Source organism: Tiliqua scincoides, chromosome 5, assembly GCF_035046505.1.
Source record: "Tiliqua scincoides isolate rTilSci1 chromosome 5, rTilSci1.hap2, whole genome shotgun sequence".
NCBI lineage: Eukaryota > Metazoa > Chordata > Lepidosauria > Squamata > Scincidae > Tiliqua > Tiliqua scincoides.
Window position 1 is genome coordinate 71,096,581 of NC_089825.1, and position 24,228 is coordinate 71,120,808.

Below are 24,228 nucleotides of genomic sequence, written 5' to 3' on the forward strand. Positions count from 1 at the left end.
ACTGAATAAACCCCCTTACCCCTTTGTCCCCAGGTAACTGGCTCTATAGCCCAGATGCCCAGGGGTGCTGCATTGCCTGGAGCTTTTGTTGGTGTTCGAGGGGATTCCTGGAGACAGGAACATGCCAAAAACTGTTGCAGAGAGGTTTGACGAATTCTAAGGCATAACCTTTGATACTGCCCTGATCACCCAGATGTCAGAGGTGGTAGCCCGCCAGTAATCTGTGAAGCCAAGGAGGTGCCCCCAATATGGCAAGGGGCAGCTCCTGAACTGGCGTCATGCCCCTCTAGACTCCTTGGGGGACTTGGCGGGCACTGCCCCTCTGTTGTTGGAGTTCCTATTTCTGGGGAACAGATGGGTGCTGGTACATCTGAATCTCATCCTCTGCTGGGCTTGCTTGTGTCTGGGGGTGCTAGGTTTGAAGAAATGAAAATTAGTAGATTTTCCCTTAGTCTGCTCTTTCTTCCTCAAGAGGAGAACCTTACGTTTGTCCTTGCTTTCTCTAAGTAAAGGTTCTAAGGCTGATCCGAACAACTTAATGCCCCCCAAAAGAACCCCCACAAGTCTAGTCTGGGACCCAGAGTCCCCACCTTAATTACGGAGCCAAAGGTTGCACCTGGCAGCTACATTTGCCCCCATCACCCTGGCACTGAGTTGCAAAGCATCCAGGGAGGAATTCGCCATGAAAGCCGCTGACTTCTCTGACTTGGCTCCTGTTGCTGGCTAGTCTTCCCTGGCAGTTGCATGTGAGGCATGGCAAGCCTCCGCCACAATGGGGCCTGCCGACTTGGCCGCTCTGAGTCAGTCTGGTCACATGGCGTTGCAGACTCCTGGTCCCACTGCCTTCCTACTCGCTATGAGCAGGGTCATGGAGGGAAGGGGAGGCAATCAAGGAAGGTCAGGAGGAGAGATAGATGAGGAGAGAGAAGGGAGGAGAAAAAGTTTTTTCTAAATACTGAGCTCCATGGAGCTCTGCAAGACCCAACCTATCCTTATGGGAGGCAGGATCGAATTGGGCTGGGATACTGCCCCCCTATCGAAGAGACACCAAGCAAGTACGGCCCTGCCTCCTGCAGTGGGTGGGGCTTACCCACTCTGTTAAGAATGTTAACATTCTTCCAGAGAAAGAATGATTAACAGCTTGGCCTACCTGAAGCTGCTTCTGCTAAAAGCTTGGAAGGCATAACTAGATGCCAGATATGATGACCACACCATGAAGGGTTCCATCTGGAAGTGAAGGGTCTACGAGTGCTCACAGAACAATTATTGCAAAATCTCAATTGAAATAAAGTGAACCAGCTTGAGTCTTTAAGACTCTCACAGTGTGTTGTGAGAGCCAGTGAGATAGGTGACATGCAAATGCAATAGTAGTAGTAGTAGTAGTAGTAGTAGTAGTAGTAGTAGTAGTAGTAGTAGTAGTAGTAATATGGCACATGGGGGCTGCCTTGTAGTGGTGTGCTGGCTTGTGTGCCCCGATGATGCTTCTGACTATGCTGGCGGTACTGTATTCTACCAACAGGGTCACCCAAACCAGAATGGTTGAAGCTGAGGGGCCAGAGAAAACACCCACACCCCACCATCTTATGATGGGTACAAAAAAGAAGACTCCCATACCGAGTCAGTCACAGCCCAGGTCAACAACGACTGTGTCAGGTGTTGGGCCACTTCGACACCTGGTGACAAGTGGGCAACAGGGGACAGTGGAGCCAGCCACTGATGATCAACTGGCCAATAATAAACTAAAAGAGTGGGCAGCCAACTGAAACTGTGAAATTATATTTTGCTATTACAAGACCGACCCCTCTGAGAGGGGCTTTCAAAAACTTATGATGGAATTTTGAATCCAAAGGAACCCAGAGAGTCAAAACTTTGAGCAGTGCATCATGGACCAACAACACTTTATCCTAAGGACCAAAATTTTCACTGAACTGAAATTGCAAGAAATTAAAGAAATGGTTGAAAAGCCTGACCGAACCACATGTTAAATTGTTAAGAGGAATCATTTTCTGAAAATAATAACTTAAATGTGGACATAAAACTTGACCAATCAATTGTTGAAGAAGTAAATGACCAGGATTTAACTGAACATCAACAAATGTTGACAGACAGAATCATGGGACACATGAATGATGGAAAGGCAAAGATTGCCAGATATATGCTAAATTTGTAATAGAGATGTAATTAGTCTGCAACGTGATGTAAATGCTGCCATTTCGATGATTCCAATCACTACACTGGGAAAAAACTAGGCTAATATAGAGCACAGCCTTCATTGTGATCACTGAACTTGGGTACAAACTGCCCAAGAGACCTAAACCATCCAATTCTCTAAGGTGGAAAACTCAGCTTGAAAATAAAATAAAGAAACTGAGAGCAGATCTCAGTAACTTGAAATTTCTGAAAGAAGGAAAATTAAAGAATGAGAAAGTCCAAAATAGCCTCTACAAAAGGCATGACCTTGAATGATAAATAATTAATGTAGTCATCCAAGAGCTCAAACAGTGAGGTATAGTGACTGCCAAAAAGATTGAAAGATATGATGCATTGATACAACAGTTCCAACAAAATACCCAGTTCCAGAAGAATCAGCAATTGTTCTACAAATTGCTCAAAAAGGAAGTGTAGTGCAGAATAATGAGGGCCCAAATAATGAGGATACTTTAAAATTCTGGAAAGACATCTGGGAGAACCCAGTTGAACATAATAAAGATGCTTCCTGGATTAAGGATGTTAACGAGAAGAACAGTGAGAAACAAATGGTAAACATTATAATGATAGAGCAAATGGTAAAACAATATGCAAAGACTGAAAAGCTGGAGCGCGCCTGGGCCAGATGAAGTACATGGGTTCTGGCTGAAATTTTTGAGTAGTCTCCATCACCAAATCACAGTGCAATTCAGTCACATGCTCCAAAATGCAACCACCAAACACTGGATGACAAAAGGGCAAATGTTTTTGACCATGAAAGATGTGGAAAAAAGCAGTGTGCTTAGCAACTATTGTTCCGTTATGTGCCTTCCAACTACCTTCAAGCTTCTCACAAAAATCACTGCAACTTCGGTATACAACTACTTGATGCTACATTCTCTCTAGTTAACCAAACAAAAAGGCAACTTTAAGAAATCCAGAGGCACAAAAGAACAATTGTCAATTGATAAAATGATCCTACAAAACTAAACAATGACAAAGAACCACAATATGGCCTGCATTGATTATAAGAAGGCCTTTGACACCTTGCCTCACAGATGGATCCACACCTGCCTGGAAAAATATGGAATCTGTGAAAACATCTAAAAGTTCATAAAACAAAGTATGAAAAAGTGAACCTCTGTGTTATTGGCTAATGGAGAAGAAATAGGCCAAGTCAACATTAAGAGGGGAAATTTTCAGGGCAATTCACTGTTACCCTTCTGGTTTAACATTGCTCGTATTCCTCTGACAGATATTTTGAATAAAAATGGAATGGGCCATAACATATCAGTGCAGGTAGGTAAAATAAGTCACCTTCTGGACATGGATGACTTGAAATTGTACACCAAAAGCCTTCTTGAACTCCTTGTTGAATACGGTGTGAATCTTCAGTACGGACATACAGATGAATTTTGGACTTGATAAATGTGCAATAATGCCATTGCAGCATGGGAAAGTACAACAATTAGAAGGTATTGAACTTGCTAATGGTGACATAATATAAGTGCTTGTATGTGATAGCCAGTACAAATATCTTGGCATACTTGAATGTGACAATATACTGCACTCAAGAGTAAAAAATGTGACCCAGAGAGAATACTTAAGAAGAGTACAAAAAGTGCTTAAATCAAAATTGAACACTGGGAACATCATAAAGGTGATAAATATGTGGGCCATTCCAACTTAGGTATCCAACTGGCATTGTTGAATGGACCCAAAATGAACTTGAGACTCTTGATCGAAAAACTCGTAAACTGATGAACATTCACCACTTGCTGCATCCTAGAAGTGATGTTGACCAACTGTACTTACCAAGGAAGATTGGAGGCCAGGGGCTTTTGCAAGTACAACAAACAGTACAAAAGTGACGACTGAATTACTATATAATGAAAAGCTCAGAAAAGCAGTTAAGTCAGAAAACTTGATGAAAGTTACAGAAAGCAAAAAGGAGTACAAAAAGCAAGAATATGAAAGACAGGTCAATAGCTGAAGAGAAAAGTCATTAAATGGACGATTTGTTAAAGGTATCGAAGGCAAGAACAATAACAACTTGAGTTAGGCATGGTTAAGAACAGGTACCATCCAGAAGGAGACTGAAGGATTGATTCTAGCCGCACTAGATCAGGCTCTGCAAATGAATGTAATGAAGACAAAAGTACAAGGCACCAGCAATGATAGTAAATATCGTTTATGCAAAAAATGGGATGAAACAATCAATCATCTCATTTGTGTATGTCCCAAAATAGCCACACAGACTACAAAGAACAGCACAATAATGGGGCCAAATTACTCCACTGGGTCGTATGTAAAAAGTACAACATACCCGCGGCAGAGAAGCTATGGCAACACTAGGTGGAAAGAGTAGTAGAAAATGAAAAAGTCAAAATTATGTCGGACTTTCGGATACAGACTGATAGATGTGTGGAGGCCAATACTCTGAATATTACCATCATAGAAGCCAGGCACATGTTAATTGTAGATGTTGCCATTCCCGGCGACTCGCAAATTTTGGAGAAAGAACAGGAGATAATATTCAAATACTGCGACCTGTGCATAGAATTGACACGAATTTGGATGAAGAATGTAAAAGTGCTGCTGATAGTAATCAGCGCGCTAGGAACAATATCAACGCAATTTAACAAGTACTTTGCACAACTGGATGTCCCAGCAATAAAACCTGCCATCTTGTAAAAGATGGCCATAATTGGCCAGCGTCTATCCTTCATCGGTACTTCATCTACACCAAGCAGATGTCCGTGTGGATGAGATTTACCAGCTAATAAATGTTGTGGTTTTTATGTGTGCGTATATGATCGTTATCAGTTGTGTTGCCATTTTGATGTAATAATAATAATAATAATATATTTATAATATAATAATTTTATAATATAATAATATAAAAATTATTATTATTAGATGAGATGGACCATCTCAGTCAGGCGCTGCATGGTGCACCACCATTTCAGCTCTTGGTGCAGGTTGGCTGGGACTCATAAAGTCATGCAGGCAGGCATGACTATCACTGTCAGCCAGGGAAGAACGAAAACCAGGAGGTGCCAGGAATAAAAACGGTACCAATGCATAATGTCCTGGCATTATATCATCATGCCAAGAAGCTAAATCAATTAACTCCACTCTGTCCCTCTCTAGTAGGTCCTGCAGAATTTCCAGCAATTTGTCCTGCCTCTCCTGGGACAAGACTGTTTGTGTTGCAGTGTTCAGGAGGAAGCCTAGATGTTCGGGTTCCTGTGTCAGGGAGGGGCAGCTCTTCCCTGTGTTTATCATGAACCCATGTTCCTGTAAGCAGCTGATGCCCTGCTGTGATTTTATTCCCTCTCAGTGACTCCTGCCAGCAACTTCTCAGTTGTGACTCTGCTCCTAATAGCCTTCTGTCTGACTTCTCTGCCATGTCTCAAGCAAACAAGAACTGATAATCAGAATATTTATTACCAAAAGCTACAGTTTGCAATGAAATGCTTAGGGTCAAACAAATGTTCACCTTAAATGTGTAAGTAAACCTTCCTTTTCTTTGTTTTTGTTTTTGATCAAACAGCTTGCAGTGACAGGAGACCAAAGCCACAGTGAGGGATAGGGGACTTTAGTACTCCACCCCTACAATGGTTTAGATCAGGGGTGCTCATTATGTCAATCGCGAGCTACCAGTCGATCTCCAGGCGAAATGAGTCGATCGCAGGCTTCTCTCCCGTCCACGCATCCCTAGGAGTGAGCCCCTGGCAGGCTTGTGAGCCCAGGGAGCGAGCCCAGGGAGCCTAGGGAGTGAGCCTTGGGAAGGAGCCCAGGGAGTCCAGGGAGTAAGCACCTGGCAGGCTCCTCCCTGGGAGAGGAGCCGCTGGCAGGCTTTTCTCCTGTCCACGCATCCCTGGGAGTGAGCCCCATTGACTCTACTGGGGCTGACTTACCTTTCCCCTGTTTTTGCACTGGTATGTATGGAGATCTGCCCCCCCCCAACTTCCATCTGTTGGTTCTGTGTGCAAGGGGTTTTGCACTGGTCTTGCTGTGATGCCTATACATAGATCTTCCCTCCCCCACACCTTTCCCCTGCTTTTGCACTGGTATGTATGGAGATCTGTCCCCCCCCCCACTTCCATCTGTTGGTTCTGTGTGCAAGGGGTTTTGCACTGGTCTTGCTGTGATGTCTATACAGAGATCTTCCCTCCCTCACACCTTTCCCCTGTTTTTGTACTGGTCTGTATAGAGATCTGCTCCCCCCCCCAACTTGTATTGGAATCGAGGAAGATCTGGTGAGGAGGTAGTTGTGGTGTCAGCAGTGGCTCCTTTAAGGGTAAGGCCTGGGCATCCAGCAGACTGTGCTGCACAGCTGCAGCAACTTGAAGGCAGTAGGGCCCTCAGGGATATAAGAACACCTGAGGCAGGAAGGGCTCTACTTATTTATGTGAGTCAGCCTTTTCCTACATGAAGATCATTAAGTTCCACCATGACTGATGAACATTTGGAAGTGTGCTTGAGGCTGGCTGTCAGCCGCTACTGTCCGGACTATGCATCCTTGGCTGATTCACTTCAGTGCAAGTCATCAAAGTAAACTCAAGTAATTACAAAAAATGTTTATAGTTAATTGTGTTGTGCAATATTGGCTCATGCAGTTATGCAAGGTACACCAACATACATTGTACACATAAATGTTATATGTTATGATGGCGCAAACATTGTAAAAAAACTCTGGTAGATCTCCAGGCTTTGCTGGGTTTCAAAGTAGCTCTCCAGCCAAAAAAGTTTGAGCACCCCTGGTTTAGATCATAATTGTAACACACACAACAACACTATTTTGAATGACAAAAACTGTTTCACTGAAAGTCAGTTGTTTCTGTTTGAAGGACAGGACAGATAGCTCATATCAATAGATATATGCAAACAACAATTAAACAATGAAGAAAAGCCTGCACCATCATCACTCCAAGTAAAATCAGAGCACTCACCTCGACTACTTCTACTTCGAGTGCGCACTCCGAGCACAGTGGTGTTCTCCCCTCCTGAAGAGGATGTCTTTAGGACAGCCTTCATGTTTTCATGTTCTACCACATCTTCAGCATACTGCAATCCTTGTGGCTGGCTCTGAGTTGTAGGTGAGCTGCTGGAGAATTTCCCAGACTATAAGAGGACAGATTATGTTTTCAGTTTTAATTGGCAAATTTAGGTGAGTTCTAGAACATGACAATAGTATAGAAGTCTAGTCTTTGTACTAGAGGTGAGTTCAGAGGTGAGTTCACGGCATAAGTATGCATTCATTTGTATAGTACCAGTGTGCACACATCTATAATGTTTGATAAATTGATTATATCTTTCAGGATAGGACTGACTCTGGTGCTATAATCCTATGCACAATTACCTGAGAACAGGGTTCAATGAACACAACAGGACTCACTTCTGAGAAAACATATATAAGATTGCACTGTAAATATAGTAGACATTCATTTACAAACAGTGAAAAATAATAGCTACTAACAGCCCAATCCTGATCTGCCCAGGGCGCCCAGCATCGGCGGCACTGAGAACGGCTGCTGCCACATCCTGCGCACCCCGGGCTACCGTGGGCGGCACCTCAGGAGAAGGGGACTTTCGTCCCCTTCTCCCAGGTAAGGTAAGTAGCCCTGCAATGGGGCTACTCACTTTACTGCCAACTAAAAGGTTGGCAGTAAAGTAAAGGCGCTTGTGTAGGGTGCCGAGCCCTCCACGAACGCCTTGGATCCAGTGGAGCAAAGCTACATGGACCCGTCTCCCTCCCTCCCCCTGGCATGCCTCCTGCTAGCCCCTGTCCCTGCTCCCTGCCTCCCTGTCTCGCCTCCCCCTTGCCCTCTCTCTGCCCCTACCAGACTTCCCCCTCCCCGGAACGCCTCCTCCCTGCTCCCCTCCCCACCCCACTTACCATGCAGCGGTTCAGCGGTCCATGAAACCACCAAACTGCGGAGGCTGGGGACCCGCCCTGTGCTAGCCCAGCACCAGCTTGTGTTGGGCTAGCACAAGTGGTAGCCTGGCAGTGAGGCTCGCAAACGTGCCTTATGGCATGTTTGCAACAGTGCGCAGTGGCACTGAGCCATGGCACTGAGCCTAGGATTGGTTCTAAATTATTTTAAGAGAAAAATTGTCAGGCTGCATGCAGAGAAAATTCAGGCACCTGAGGTATCTTCAGAATGAAAATAGATTAGTGTAAATATTTAGTAGAAGAAAATCTTGTAAGTCTTACAAGAAGTGTAAGCTTACTAGTGAGCCATTCTTGCTAGTGTGACATGAACATCTTCAGAAACAAAATTTAAATTTGTTCAATTGTTTATAAAGGAACTTGAACAATCTTTGTGATAAACACCAACAATGACATATATTTTAAATTAAGATTATATACATTGCTGATTCAAAATTAGTAATTTATTATGTAACTAACAAAGCATGACACAATCATTAGTTAGAAAACGCATGTTAATGCAAAGCTAATTCTTAAAACATGCATACAATGACCATATAAACCATGTAAGTGTTTGGATGCATTCCATGGAGATAAAGCTGCCAATGGACATTTCAGGAATCAAAGCTCAACTTTCCCTAAAAGACTGCAGAGCCCTTGGTCTGGCTCTGTTTGGGGAAATGCGTAGCTTAATTGCTTTGCTTCTTTGCTTAATTAATTCTGTTAGACAGCAATTCTAATAGATTCTGTCTCTTTGAACCTTTTGATTAAAAACCATTATGTTATAGAGAGAAATAGTTAATATGTAGCTGTTTTAGATTGTAAAAGCTCTTTTGTACTGTCTCTATTGAGCAGTCCCTGTTATAAGTAAGTTTCACAACACACAGAAAAACTGAACAGAGCATGCTGTTTCACAGAACTATACCTCAATGTCATCTTCTTCATCAGTCTACCAGAAGGGACATAGGACAGGGCAGAAAAGGACAGAATACACAGCACTTAGGAAATACAATACTGTATTGTCAAAACATGTACCAGCAAGAGTACCTGTTCTAAAGTAATGCAAAGGTGAACATGCAGTATGAAGGTCAATCCTACGCAACTCCCTATGTGGCAATGCAGCTGCAACAACATGGTGTACACTGTATCCTGCAGGGGAGTTTTGGGCCATGGAGGCCTCCTCAGGTAAGGGAGCCTTTGCTCCCAGGGTAGGCCCACACCAGTCTGCTGGGTCTGTGTGGACCTGCACTGGCGATTTCATTGGCACAAATGTGCATGGACCAATGTCAAGGGATCAAAGCCAAGAGGAGGATGGCAGTTCCACTGCCACTGATACTGCCCCCTTCCTGGCCTCCTCCCATCCCCCATTTCAGTCTCATTTCTCCCCCTCCCTGCCCCGTTCTTCCCCACCTCCCTTGCATGCCCTGCACTGACATTGGTTTTGGCAGGCACCCTTGAGTCAGCCACTCGCTTCTTATGGTGGTAGCTAGGCTGTGCTGAATGGCGTTTCATGTTTTGTAACAGCCATAAAGGGCCTTACCCCACTGAATTGGACAGAAGGAATTGTTTCCTATTCTTAAAACATGCATACAATTACCATATATTTTGAACAAAGTTTAAAAAGCCAGGAAAATTAGTGGTCTTTTTTCTATTGCTGTTATGTAACAAAACAAAAATCTGACGCTTAATTATCTGAGGCTAAAAAGAGCATGGGGGTTTCTCCAGGGACAGAACCAGGGCCAGTGTCAAATCTGAGAGGACCCTTGACCAAGTACCATTATGGGCTCCCTGGTGCTGTAGCAGGGCAGCTGCACTGCTATGGCTCTCCATCTTAATTTTCCTATAATATCATGCACCAATCACTACTATTGATACCACAATGATTTATCTGATTTGAATGCATCCATAAAGTTCCATTTTTCAAGTGAAAGCAGACACTTTAGAATTAGCTTGCAATTTTTTTTTTACATTGTTCAATTTGCCCACCCCTGCAATAGACTATTCAGTCTCTAGGAGTGGGGTCTCTCTCTCTCTTTCCTTTGAAAAGACCATAGCTTGGCTCCACTGGATCCTGAACTCCATGTCAGGTCAGAAGGCCTGACACGTAGTCTCTCAAGTCTGCGCCTTCAAAATAGCTGGTGCAGATTTCGGAAGTCCCATTGCAGGGCTTGGGGCTTTCCTTGGGGGAAGGATACAAAAGTCCTCTGCCCCCTGAGGAGATCTCCAACAACCTCAGCTGTGCCGCTGGATGCAGCTGTAGCCATTTTGGCGCTGCTGCACCCAGCAGAGCCACCAGCTTTAGGATTGGGTTGTAAGACAGGTAGCCTCTGCCTCCTCACTGCCTCCTAGTGTCTTGCAAGTGGCATTGTATCTACTCTCCAACATGTTCAACATTACAATTATTTTGGTACTTTCTTAACTATTAACAGTTGTTGTTATAAACAATGTTTATATACCACTTTTCAATGAAAAGTTCAAAGTGGTTTGCAGAGAAAAATCAAATAGCTAATGTCCCAAAAGGGTTCACAATCTAAAAAGATGGAAAAGAACACCAGCAGACAGCCACTAGAAAAGACACTGCTGGGGTGAGGAGGGCCAGTTACTCTCCCCCTGCTAAATAAAAGAGGAGCACCCACTTGAAAAAGTGCCTGTTACCTAATTGCATTGTTTGCATTACTTAAATAGTTGTTATCCTTATGGAAATTTTAGCTGCTTTCTTTAAAAAATTAAAATTAGATTTGCAACATCCAGGAATATATTTTGTTAATTTATCATCACAAGAAATGTTCCTATTCTGTAAAATTGAAGAGCCCTCTCCAGTAGACATTTGTTTCAACTTGGGATATTGGTTCTTTGAAGAAAGTGGAGGTGGCAAAGGAGGAGGAAGCTTGCTGGATCAGGCGAAAACAGCCCCATACTATTGCTACAAGAAAGCTCCAAATGCCTCAAGGCTTCAGTAAAGTAAAAAGTGCAAAGGCAGGAGACACTGCATGTGTCTATTGGCCATTACATGTGCCTAGGTTGTGTGGAACTGAGCCCAACTATTCTAACAAACAGTTCAGTTTTTTCTGAAATTAAATCATTTTTGTTCCAGAAGTATTCACATGAACAATGAAGACCTCATTTGTATCATGGCATTTCCCATACACTCAACATAAAAAAAGACGAGCTGTGAGAGAGATGAACTACAGCATGCTAACATTGCTTTTTAAGGGTATGTTTTGTGCTATGAGGGAGCTGTTTATTTTGCTTTGAACTTAGCAACACTGAAAGACAGCCAGTGGAAAAGACAGCCTTCTGCAGTGGAATTCTCATAGGTTTGCTCCATTTACTTATTCACATTATGATGTCTTTTCATTGACAGGAAGGATGAAAGGAAGAAAGAAAAGTTTTGCAGAACAGCATTATCTATTCAATCCCTAGCATTATTGATAGTCAGAAAACAAAAAGCTCAATCAGACAGATAAAATATTTTTGTTTCTAATAATCTATAAATAGTGTAGACCAGCAGTTCCCAAACTGGTGGGCTGTGAACCTCCAGCCTGGGAAGCAGTGGCCTATGCCCCTTTAAGGGGCAGGGAAGGGGGGAAGGCAGCAACGTGATCACCAGGACCACATGGCTGCCAGGACAGAAGAGGGGGTTTTATGTACCAGCGGGTAGCCCTGGCCTCTAGGGGGTGTGGGGAGCCCTCTGTAGCACTCCCCAAACCTCCAATTCACTAAATTAAGTGATCAGAAACCACTTTAGTGAATTGGAGGCCTGGGGAGCCCTGTAAAGGGCTCTACAGGGCTCCCCCCCAAAGGCCTGTGCTATCTGCTGGCAAGTAAAACTCCCCCTTCCTGGGGATTGCATCACTGCTGCAGCCCAATCATCGCAAAGACTTAAGTGGGTTCCTCCTCTCAGATAGGACTTTGGGAACTACTGGTGTAGTTGAATAAAAATGTCTATGTATTTGAATACATACAATCCTGTGCCGCTGAGCACAGGATTGGGTTCTGAGTCATTTCAAGTCTCATTACTGTCAGTAGATGGACAGCCTAAACCTAACCTGCGCTGGCACAGCGAAGCCCCGCCATATCCTGTGTTGGTTAGGAGCAGGCTGGAGGTCTACTTGGAGTTTGTCCCCTTACTCCATTTTAAGCCACAGCCTGCCAAATGGGGCTTCTCGGGTCTGCAATGGCTAAATAGCTGGCACAAGGTCTACAAGTCCATGGTGGGGTGAAAATGCTCAGGTATGGGACATAGGATATGACATAAGCCTGCTTTGCTGATCCTGCTCCCCTCCTGGGCCTGATCTACCCTCTCCCCACTCAAAACACCCCTTTCCACCTCTGTTCCACCCTGCCCCACCCCTGCGTCTCTTGATGCAGACCTTATCTGCTCTGGCAGCTGCAAGTCTGGATCTGGGGCAAACATTTAAGATAAAACTGTTAGTATTTAGCGAGCCACCTGTAGCCCTCTGAACCTTCCGGTTGGATCCAGAGGCTTGGACCCCCTAAATCTGTGGATTTGAACATATTGAGGGCCACCCTGGATACTGAGAGACACCATGGATACTGAGGGCCACCCTGTGTATTGACACATTGACACATGTGTCAAAGACACACACACTAGTATGTGCACACACACTTTAGAATGTGACATATATAATTTTGAAAAAGTACAGAATGTAGGATTTAAATTTTTCTCCTTGATTTAAGGGAAGAAAAAAAAAATCTTGCACAATAACAATAAAACTTGAAATCTCTTCCAACATAAGCCAAAGAGACCATTGCCAGGAAAGATCTACAAATAATGGTGAGACAGTGATTTAAATTCATGTTTATTTGGGTCCATTTATATAGGTATGGGATATGTTGTTCTGATTCAGCTTCCTCGCACCATTGGCCATGCCAAAATCAGTGCAGAACGATCCATGTGATAGAGCGCAGAAAGTTGAGCTTCATTCCAATGAGGCATTCACATCTAATCGAGATGCCAGAGTTAGATTTTTAAGAAAAATGGAAATTTTTCTTTTTTAAATTAATTTTATTAAACTAATTTATAAACTAATCTAAATTTTAAAAAGATAAAATAGAGAAAAATAAAATAAATTTCATTAAATTTTCATTATATAAATTGATGTAAATTGTACAGTATTTGGACTAAATAAAAATACAGTGGGTCCTCACATACCCTACCATGCCTTTGGCCCCTCAAGAACATCTCCAATTGGGGAGCAATTTGTATGCTCCTGGAAGGACAGTAAACCTATGATACATACCCAAACAGAAGCACCACATCTCCTTTGTCCACCCAGAAATGTTTTTCTTTTGTTTGTGCAAAGTCCTATAACTATTCCTTCTCTGGAAGCAGAACTTTGTCCTCTCTTTCCCCAACAGAGATATCCATGTTGTGCTTTAAGGTTTCGAACCCAGTAGAAACCTCCTCCATTTTAGGTCATTTTCCATTCCTTAGACTACATGTTTGGAGGTCTCTCAAAACTACACACTACATGTTTGGAGGTTTCTTTCCCAGTAGAAAGAAATTTTAGGTCACTTTTCTTGGCAGTACTCTCCTGCAGACAGGAAGCCTTTAGCTCAGGGTTTCTCAACATTTGTCCTCTGCTATACCACTCTGCATGGTCCACCTATTGGCAGTACCACCGGAAGTAACTGGTAATGATGTCATTGCCAGTTACTTCTGGGTTGGGAGACTAGATGTGAAGTGACTAACACAAGTACGAAGCTAATGGTGGACGGGAGGGCTTTTTCGAGTGTGGAAAAACATGCTTTGGAATCTCTTATGTTGTTTGTTGTGACGCATTCTTGGTCTCACTGCTGGGTGGCAGGTGTCCAGGGCTTCTGCAAGTACCACCAGACACCACCTCAAGTACCTGGGTGGTACCTGTACAACTGGTTGAGAAATACTGCTTTAGCTCAAAGCAGCACCTTTTTGCTGCATTTTTCTCCCCTGGAACATATAATTGTTCAGTCCTGCCCTTGCTGCTTAGACAGACTGCACTCAAAACCTGCCCAGCAGAACAAGATTGGCAATATCTCTCCCCTTCTTTGATCCTCATGCCAGTTCCTTCTCTTGCTCCCCCCTTACAAGTATTTCTTTCACTTGCAACCATTTAAATCTCTGTGACTGATCTCCTAGGCAAAGTAACTGAAAGTAAATTTACCTTTTTCTTGTTTGCCTATATTCTTTAATAAACTCTATCTTCTTTTGAAAAGCTCAGTTTCATGGGTACTGGTTATCTGAATTTGTGTGTGTGTGTGTGTGTGTGTGAGAGAGAGAGGGGGTATCCCTTTTTAACCCACCCACCCCAAAGAAGCGTTAGCAATTGTAATAAATTATCTAGAATATGTCACTTGCTGGCCACAAAACAACATGCTTTCATCAAATAAGATTCACTTTGTCACTTACATCTGTGATCATTTTTCCTCTGGTTTTGTTTCTTTCTCTGTGGTTGGCTCGTTTCTGTTTTTGTTGTAAAACCCGTTCCCTGGTGGTACGATACTCCAGAGCAAATTCACTAATAATTTTGCAGAACTTATTGATGTTCACTTCACGGATTGCATAAGGAGGATAGCCCATAAATAACAAGAAGGAATGGAACCTAGAATAACAGAAGGTATTAACTGTTTTCCCCCAATAAATAACAGAAATTCCTCCCCAGCTCCTCTGAAACCTTTGCAGTTTTAGTGCTTCTAGAGAATATGATAAAATGTATGCAAGGGTCTTTGCTTATTGGATCAGCCCTGGATCACAAGTAACAAGCTTAACAAAATTTTTCAGCAGTAGAGACTCACAGTCCAATCCTGAGCTGCCTGGGGTGTGCAGCTTAGGCAGCACTGAAGATCCTGCATGCCCCTGGCTACCGCGGGTGGCACCTCGGGAGAAGGGGACTTTTGTCCCCAAGCGGTCAGCGGTAAAGTAAAAGCATTCATGTAGGGCGCTGAGCCCTACACAAACAGACAGGATCCAGTGGAGCAGAGCTCCAATGGACCCACCTCTCTGCCTCCCCGCCCCCTCCCCCGGCACACCTCCCGCCCGTCCTTTCTCTGCCTCCCTGTCACTCCTCCTCCCTGCCCTCTCTCTGCCCTCCGCCTGCCTCCTCCCTCCCTGGAACGACTCCTCCCCGCCCCCGCTTACTGTTCCGTGGCTTGGCGGTCTGTGAGACCAACAAGCAGCAGAGGATGGGCACTTGCCCGGCGGTAGCCCAGCACCGGCCAGCACTGGGCTAGCATGTGCACTGGCCCAGCAGTAAGCTTTGCAGACGTGCCTTTTGGCATGTTTGCAACAGTGCGCATTGGTGGGAAGCTGGCGCACCAAGTTCAATTGGGCTCTCACAGCACAATCTTATGCACCTGTATTCAGAAGTAAGTCCCACTTCTGTGTTCAAAGGTGCTTACTCTCAGGTAAGTGTGTATAGGTTTGCAGCATTGGTCAGACAAGCATACCCAGCACAATCTCTTTCTGAACTCAAAATATTTGCTTCTTCTGTCTTTCTTTCATGGATTCCTTTGGCATAATTTCCAGATCTTATAATTAAAAACATAATGATAATAAAATGATCGTCGATGGCAGTAGTTCCAAACTTATCAGCACCCATTTTTTAGGAACCACTTTTTAAAATCACAGTCTATCAGGACACAATTAACTTTACAAAACAAAAAAAAAGTTTCACTGTACCAGTTGCTCAAAACTCTAGTAGAGTTGCTCAAATTTTAACCTTTCTACTATGGTGGGGGGGTTGGTGTTTCTTGAGCTCCACATTCATTGGATCAGAACCATTTGGTGGCCTTGCATTCCCCTTTGTCTAGCCTTGGATATGAGCTCAGGCACACTTGCCTACTTGTGAGTAAATGTGCATGTGTAGCTAAGTTTCACTTTCCATAGAGCTCAATACATTTTCCTTGTCAGCTGTCACCTTGTCAGTTTCATGACCCACCAACAATCAGGTTGTGATCCACTGGTGGGTACCCACAGTTTGAGAAATACTGGTCTAAGGCTTCCCAAACTACTTTCATATGGTGGGGCATAAGGGATAAAATCTTTCATGGAATGCTGTTCATATCCCTGCATTAATTTACAATTGAATGAAAAATGTAACTGAAGAGGTCAAGTTCAACATGTTTAATATATTTAAATTCCGTTTGCATTAGCCCAGCTTCAAAGAGGCTGTTAGGAAGTATGGAAAAGTCTCGACAAAAGAGATTCATATGCTAACCACATTAAAGAAAACTATTTCTAGTTCACAGCGGAAGTTGAAAAATCCAGTTCTGTCAGCTTGGGATGTTCACATTTTTAATGGTGCCACTGTATTATTTGAAATGCCTTATTATTCCCTACTTTTCTGATGTTTCTATACTGATATAAATTCACCATGAACACTGTATGTAAATTTAGATGAACCTAGATTACTTGCATTAATAAGAACTGTTATAACAACTGAAAAAGGGACTTCCATATTAAGTATTTTAAGAGGATTTTGAAAGTTTCTGTGACTGAAACTTTAGGACAGGGCCAAGCAGGGCAGGCCTTGCCATGAAACAACCTGAAATGTTTGCATGGAACAGCACGCCTAGAGGGGTAATGAATGGATGAGTCCCCAGCCCATCTGCCTGCCGCTCCCTCCAGGCTGGTGCTACACTGGGGTTCCAATGATCTTCCAGCTTGCTGAGAGCAAGCCATTTGTGAATGGTGGCAGCTCCTATCTTCAATGCTGCTAGAGGGTAATGAAAAAATGTGGTGGCAGCTCCAAACTGCTTCTCCCTGCCCAACTGGTGCATATGAGGGGAAAAGAAATCTGGAGACTACCTCCTTCTTTTCCTGAACCTTTGTGTGTAGAATCCCTCCCTCCTAACACATCCCAGCATGCTCTGCTCCTGTTCATTTCAAACAGAAACTGCAGAGGAGAGGCTGTGCATGAAGCTCTGGTAAGTAAAGAGAACGGGGGTCAGGACACCTCCTTTCCCCTCCTCCCCAGCCATGGGGGGTGTCTGCCTACCCAGCTACTTACCGAAGAGACACGCACAACCTCTCTCTCTCCTCTGTGCTGTGCACTTAGAACAGTGTGGCTTATCACTTATTTGCTTCACCCTTGCCTTTCAAGATCTATTAGAACATATATAGCCTTCATATGTAGCAGCCTTATACTGGAATTTTCCACCTAGGTCAGTATTGTCTGTAACCAGTGGTTCCTAAACCTTTTCAACTCCCTTGACCTATTGGCCACACCTCCCCATTAGGTGTGGGGTATACAGTAGTATAGTATACAATACTATACACGGTATGGGGCTGCGGCTTTTTGGCAAGGATTCTGCTGCTCCCTTGGCTGGTTTCCGTGGCTACCCAGGGAACAGTTTGGGAACCACTGATCTATATTGATTGGCAGTAGCTTTCTGGGGTTTCATGCAGGAGTTTCTCTAGCAATATCAGGAGATGTTGCTAGGGATCCTTCTACATATAAAGCATGTGTTGTAATATGGAACTATACTCTTTTTAGATTTTGGAAGTTATTAAGGCAAGAAGGAGAGGTTCTGGCTACCTTGAAGAAAATGGTTGCATGGTTGTACAAATACCCTTTCTAGACCCTGAAGATTAACAAAGATCAGCGGCGGGCGGACAGCACCTCGGGAGAAGGGGACTTTTGTTCCCTTCCCCCAGGTAAAGGGAGTAGCCCCGCAATGGGGCTGCTAGATTCACCTAGATACTAGGTAAGAGCCTTCATGTCAGGCTCTGAGCCTGATGCAGGGGCTTAGGATCCAGTGGAGCATCACTCCAGTGGTCCTGCCTCCTTCCCTGCTCCCTCCCCCGGCATGCATCCCCCCACCCTCTCCCCACCTCCCGCCTTCCCGTCATGCTTCCTCCCTGCCCTCTGCCCGCCTCCTGCCTCTCCCCTCCCTGGAACACCTCCTCCCCACCTTCCCCCCACCCCTGCTTTCCTCTCTGCTGCTTTGCAGTCCAGTGCTGGGCTACCATGGGCGCTTGCCCAGCATTAGGGCCCGCAAACGTGCCTTATGGCACGTTTGCAACAGTGTGCGCTGGCAGTGAGCTCTGGATTGGGCTCTGAGGGAATAGTCCCATTACTAGTTAAAAGCAAATAATGTGAACAAATGATGATACATTCCAATGAATTTGCCCCGGATGACGTGGAAATTTTTAGAAGACATTTTAATGGCATATTAGTCATAGTATGCCTTAATGTTCTACCTGTTAATTATTCTTCTGTGGACAATCTTCAGAATTATTATTCTTTCTGCACAGTCTTTAAGAAACTCAGACATCTTCTGTTTTAAGATTGGTTTCATTTCATACTTTGCTATGGCCTTCAGGTGATCCCATGAGGCTTTACACCTTTTCTCCATCTGACTTAAGTTGTCCTGAAGTTGTTCAAAGTCAACCTGAAAAGAAGTAAACATTTAGTAAAAACAAGAAATACCTCCTCGTGAATTGTCTGCCAAGGGAGGTTTTGTTTCCCCATCGCATTCAAATTTCTCATCCCTTGACACCCTGTGTGAACTACGAAGCCAAACTAGACTAGGACAAACAATCCCCTGGATTTTTGCAAGGAATTTTTTTTTGCAAGACTTACAAAATCCTCATGGTTTTTGCAAATCTCACAGGGATGCTTACAATCAAAACAAAATACACACTTGCAAGGAAAAACAACAGCTTCACATTGTGACATGTCACATGATGGGATGATAGTTTCCTTCGCTGCAAACAACAGGCAGCATCACACAGCCTGAGAAAAACTTCCCCTGGCTGCACAATGCTTTTTTTTTTTTTTTTTTTTGGGTAGTCTGGGATGGTAGACTGTCCCTAGGAAAACATCTACTGAGGGAATCCCCCCCCCCGCACACAAAAGGCACCCTTCGGGCAAAAGGGTCCCTTCTCTAGATGTAGCCTGTCAAAGCAACTCCCATAAAGAGCACTGGCGACCTCTGGTTGCGCTCTATTGGTTGCGACACTTTTCCCATCTTTCGTAGCCGCTGGTGGACTCAGGTTTTAAGCAAAATCCAGGAAGTGTTGGGCTGTGTTTGCATAGTCAGGTGCCTAAGTCAAGCATAGTTCACCAGATTTGTCAGTTTCAATGACTTTCGATACCTCTCCTGATTTTGCTGCGGGGGGGGGGGATGCAAGTTATATACCAATATGTGCAGCTACTACTAAGTGCTTGAGAGTTAAAAGCCCTATCCAGACTTCCCTCTGTAAGGCTTGAGTTCCTGGACTGGAGTTTTCAGGCCATGTTTGTTTTAGTGCCTCAGTCTTGTGACTATTTGCTATTTGTGACAAGCTGGATCGGACTATCTAAAGAAATGTGTTAGAAAACCAAGGTGCCAGTATAGTGGGGACGCTGACTTTGGTGTCCAAACCTTTTCTGTTTATCTGACTGCCTTTGAGCCATCTGATATGTTTCCAAGCCTGTTTTATTTCTTGGAGTGCTGATCTGTTTCTGTCACATTATTTGCCTGATGACACAGAGGGCTGACTCAGATATCTCTAACTTAGAACCCAGCACCATGCGTTAATTAATGTGCAGACTCACACATGGGCATGTCCTGTAGCCTCTCTTCACTCCTCCTACTTTGCTCTTAAATCTAAGTGTGTGTGTGGGGGGGGGGGAGTGTCATCTGAACAGTTTTTGTGTAATTAAGAAGATAAACAAACAAAGGGAAGGGTCAGTTATGCACACACCATTCATTCATTCATTCATTCATTCATTCACATTTTTATACCATCCATTCTCTGAGGAGCTCAGTGTGGTATACATAATTTCTCCTTTTATTCTCACAATAACCATGTGAGGTGTGTTAGACTGAGAGATAGTGATTGGCCCAAAGTCACCCTGGAAGCTTCATGGCTGAGTGGGAATTTGAACTTGGATCTTCTAGGTCTGACTCTCAAATCACTACAACATCCTGACTCTTTGAGCATAGATGCCAATTAATGAGGACAGTTTGGTCTGCAAAGTATCATTTTAACCAGCTGTGATGTGGCTTGTTTGCCTAGAATTTCTGGGATGTCAACCTGGAAAGACTTCAGATTGCTTTGGATTGTGTTCTTGCAAATAGCTTTGGCCTATACCCCATAACCAAATCCTGCCAGCAGACCCCAATTATCTTCCCTGTCAATCTCTATGATGAGCACCAAAATGAGTGGTGGCTTAATTTCCTTCAACTTGATTTGGAACTGGGTCAGCAAATTGAGATATTTTCCACTCAGAAAATAGCCATTTTTTTTGCCAAGCCCGATTTAAAAATTCAAATCCTATAGCCCTGCCAATGATATAATCAAGAATATAGTGGGGTCCAAACACTGCCATCCCTGCAAGATAGTGGTGGTGATGGAGAGATCTTGAGGGAGGTCTCTTTGAAACATCTGCCTGCCTTGTACCTGTAATACTGCAATGGCAGTGGCATCCCAGGTGCAAGGACATGTCATTTGCAGGATGTCTGCCATCTACAGTATAATAAGATTTCAGTAGCTTTGAGAAAACTACATCATCCAAGGGTCCTGGAACCAGAAATAGTGCTGATCTTCAGATTACAATCTGAACTGAATACTTTTTGGGTGAAATGGTGCTCAGACCCTAATACATGAGAGTTACAAGCCAGATGTGTAGCACTCTGTATGTGTGAACTTCGGCAACATCACTGACCAAAGTATAATAGTTATTTTTCTGAAGAACTTTTATCAACTCAATTCAATTGTTTTAGGTGTTCTTTATGAAAAACTGTCATTATATTTGTGTGAAACAAGATACCTTTAGAACAAAAATTATTTTGTGAACATAGTTTATTTTGCTGCAAGCAAAACAATGTAGATGAAGCCAATACATTCCTTAACAAACAAGAAGTTTTCTTGTGTTCATTAATTAAAAAAGGTGTTTAAGTGGCTGTGCTCCACAGGCTCAGTTTAGTTTATGTTGCTGAAAACAGGAAGGACTGTGTAATCTGATTAGACAAAGGCACACACCAATTGAAAGTAGAAATATGATGAAACAGCTAGTGTCTTAATTTTATCATTAAACTTCTAAATCATAGAACACAGGTCTGAATCTCATTAAGGCCACCTTTTCTGAAAAACTTGCAAATGAGTAAATCCCAGCGTTTTTCGCCTTGTAGAAATGCAGCTCCCTCCTGATGAATAAAGCAAGTCCTCACTTAATGTAGGTAGGTTCTTGGAAATGACTTAAAACAAAACCAATTTTATTAGAGAAAATATGTGGGGAGAACTAATTTCTCAGTTCATCTCTGGGGATCCCCCCCCCCAATGAACAACAGGGGTAGCTCCCTCAGTTCTTATCTGGACTTCCCTGTTCACTCTCAATGCCCCCCCCCTAAGATCACACCTCCGAGGAAAGAGAGAAAGAACTGGAAAGGAAGAGGGTGCCTCTCTCTCTTTGCCCGTCCCACAGCATGCCACTTTGAGCAAACACTTTGCTCTGATGGACGGTGAGGGATCCGACACCTGTTCAGGTAATCAGGGCCCTTCGAGGGGTGGCAGAAGTTGGAAGTGGAGCTTGGGAGTGATGTTTGCTCCCGCATAGCTTGCTGCATCATCCAGGGAAGAAAATATAAGACCTCCCCCACCACCCGTTGTTATGGCCAACTTTACCAACTAGATTGCAGTGTGGTGTCATCTGTGTGTGCCAGCTGCTGTGGGCTTTTGGCTCTGCCAGCCTCATTGTGTTTGCTCCTGCTGGAGCTGAGAGGGGAGCTTGGGGTTGAGTTTGGTGGTCTGGGCATGTGTGTGTGTGTATGGGGGGGAATCTGTTTTGTTGGTGCCTTTTAAGTGCTCCTTAGCGTGGCTGCTTTTAGGCTGCATGTCATTTGCAATGACTGGAGGAGCTGCTTAGCCTCAGGATGCTCTGTGCTCTGTAGCAGGAGTCTTGGTAATTTTTCCTGCTGCTGCTTTGCTTGGTACTCATTGCTTATTATTGGGGGGTGATGGGAATTGTTCCTGTGGTTGCTGAGCACTTACAGGGGCTGCTTTTAGGGTGGCTTGAGATGTGGTTTATTCAGAATTCCTTGCTGTAGTCCTGCTGTGGCTGAGTATTTGGAAGCTGCTTGCTAGAGGGCTTGTGGCCGTTTTCAGAGTCCTTACTTTAGCGCAGGGGTGTCAAACATAAGGCCCTTGGGTTGAATGGGGCCCCTGGAAGCAATTTCTCTGGCCCCTGTTATAATTGGGCTCTCCCAGAAGAATAATTGGAATATCTGATATCTTGAAACTATGAACAAGATTTGCACATTTTCTCTTCTGTCATTTGCAGCTAATGAATTTCTATGTGAGAACAAAGTGTTTATTTCTGACCATCATCTGCTTAATGATGTCACTTCTGAACCTCAGCAAATGCCTTGAATGCTATTTGGCCCACTGTATGAAACAGCGCTATGGCGCATGTGACTCAGTGTTAGAGTGTTGCCTTGGTGGAGATTTCCCTCTTTACTGTTGTTCCTGTGCTGCTGAGTGGCTCAAGGGTTGCTTTGATTGTGGTTTTCACCTTGGTGTGGCTGAAGTACTGGCTTGAGTGGGGCACGCAACAGGCTCCTCTGGCTAGGTGGCGCAGCAATCCCACTGCACAGCAGAACATCTGTCCCCTATGCAGCAGGCAGTTCAGGATGACGGTCAGAGCTCTAGGTGTCCCTGTCCACAGGCCAACACACATTTTGCTTCCTTAAACGCTACACCATTTCCTGAGTATATTTGGGGTGTTGATTCCAAAAATGGCATCCGTTTTGCCCTATCACGTCTAGTTTTGGAGATATAGTATAGAACGTTCAAGCAGCTTCCTCATGAGGAAGCCTACACCATGGCTTCCTCATGAGGAAGGTGCTTGAACTGTTCACTAATGAGGGCTATACTATATCTCCAAAACTAGACGTGATAGGGCAAAACGGATGCCATTTTTGGAATCAGCACCCCAAATTCATATCAAAACCACCATAAAGTTTGGGAAAAACTTTTCTGACTCTCAATTTTGTAGGTCTGTGTAATTGGTCCACCTTTTCGTCCAAAGTCCTGAAAGCTCAATGGTTTTTCATGACAAGATTTAGCTAGAAAATGGAGTTAAGATCATGGTGCTCAAGAGGTTGATAAACTTATGTGATAAAAAAAGTACTGGTCAAGTGCGTTTTCTTAAATGTGTATCACTCATAGCCCAAATTACAGCTTCTCAAAAGCACACTGAGTAAGAATGAGGCATTTGGCAAAGTTATCACCAGGTTCATTTTTAAAAGCTTATTGTACTTGCCAGCCTGGTGATGGAATTTTTCCTATTTAACTTTAATGTACAATTCATTCCTTGGCCCAGAAGGGAATAATAAACAATGTGAAAATATGAAGTCCTTTCAAAATCCTGACTTGCCTAGAAATGAGGACACATTCACTCAATTGTGTATGCTCTTAACAACAACATCTAGGTCAAACCACTGGCACAGACACTTTTCAAGCAGCAGTTAATTAGTTATCAGAATTAAGAAGTCTCTGCAGAAACTCGGAGCCAAGACAGACATAAGAGAAGCACATGGTTTTGCTGGTTTTTCTTTTCTAACTCACAGACAGCCTTGGATGCTGTGACCAGGAGTGGAAGAACAGGGACCAAAGGGGTTAGTGGCCCAACAAACCTGTCCTTTTCATTCATTTTTCTGCTCAAAATCACAGACTTCCAAGTTTACTTTCCCATACAGGAGTATGGGGTGAGGGTACTCCTCTCCTGTGAGAAGAAAAGCAGCTCGGATGAATTTTGAGTAAGCAAATCATGGGAAAGGATTTTACAGTCTTCCTACCACAGTTCTGTCACTCAAATCAGCAGCTTCCTGTTTCTTTTAACTCTGGACAGGTCTTTGGAGACTGTTTGCACTATGTAACATATTGCGGGGTCATAGTCTACAATCAGATCTGGGTTGCAGTTATGCAAGAAATGGTTCAAATTCTGTACAAAATAAAACCATTTCTGGACTCAGAATAAAAACATGCTCCTAGTGTGATTGTTTACAGAATAAAAGAATATTAGAGTTGGAAAAGACCATGGGTGTCATCTAGTCCAACTCCCTTCTCAGTGCAGGCAACTGCTATGACAATCCTGCCAGGTGGCCATCCAGCC

At 43.7% G+C, this 24,228-nt stretch overlaps 1 protein-coding gene across 4 annotated transcripts in view; it reads right to left on the reverse strand.

The window, feature by feature from the left end:
* The window catches only part of FHOD3 (formin homology 2 domain containing 3), a 309,925-nt gene that overhangs the window by 18,314 nt on the left and 267,383 nt on the right, over window positions 1-24,228 (reverse strand). For all 4 annotated transcript variants that reach the window (XM_066626842.1, XM_066626844.1, XM_066626843.1 and 1 more), the window contains 4 exons: window positions 18,330-18,520; window positions 14,538-14,730; window positions 9,051-9,074; window positions 7,146-7,317 (listed from right to left, as the gene is read on the reverse strand). In XM_066626842.1, coding sequence (XP_066482939.1) covers window positions 7,146-7,317; window positions 9,051-9,074; window positions 14,538-14,730; window positions 18,330-18,520 — 580 coding nt within the window. The remainder of the gene's footprint in view (window positions 1-7,145; window positions 7,318-9,050; window positions 9,075-14,537; window positions 14,731-18,329; window positions 18,521-24,228) is intronic.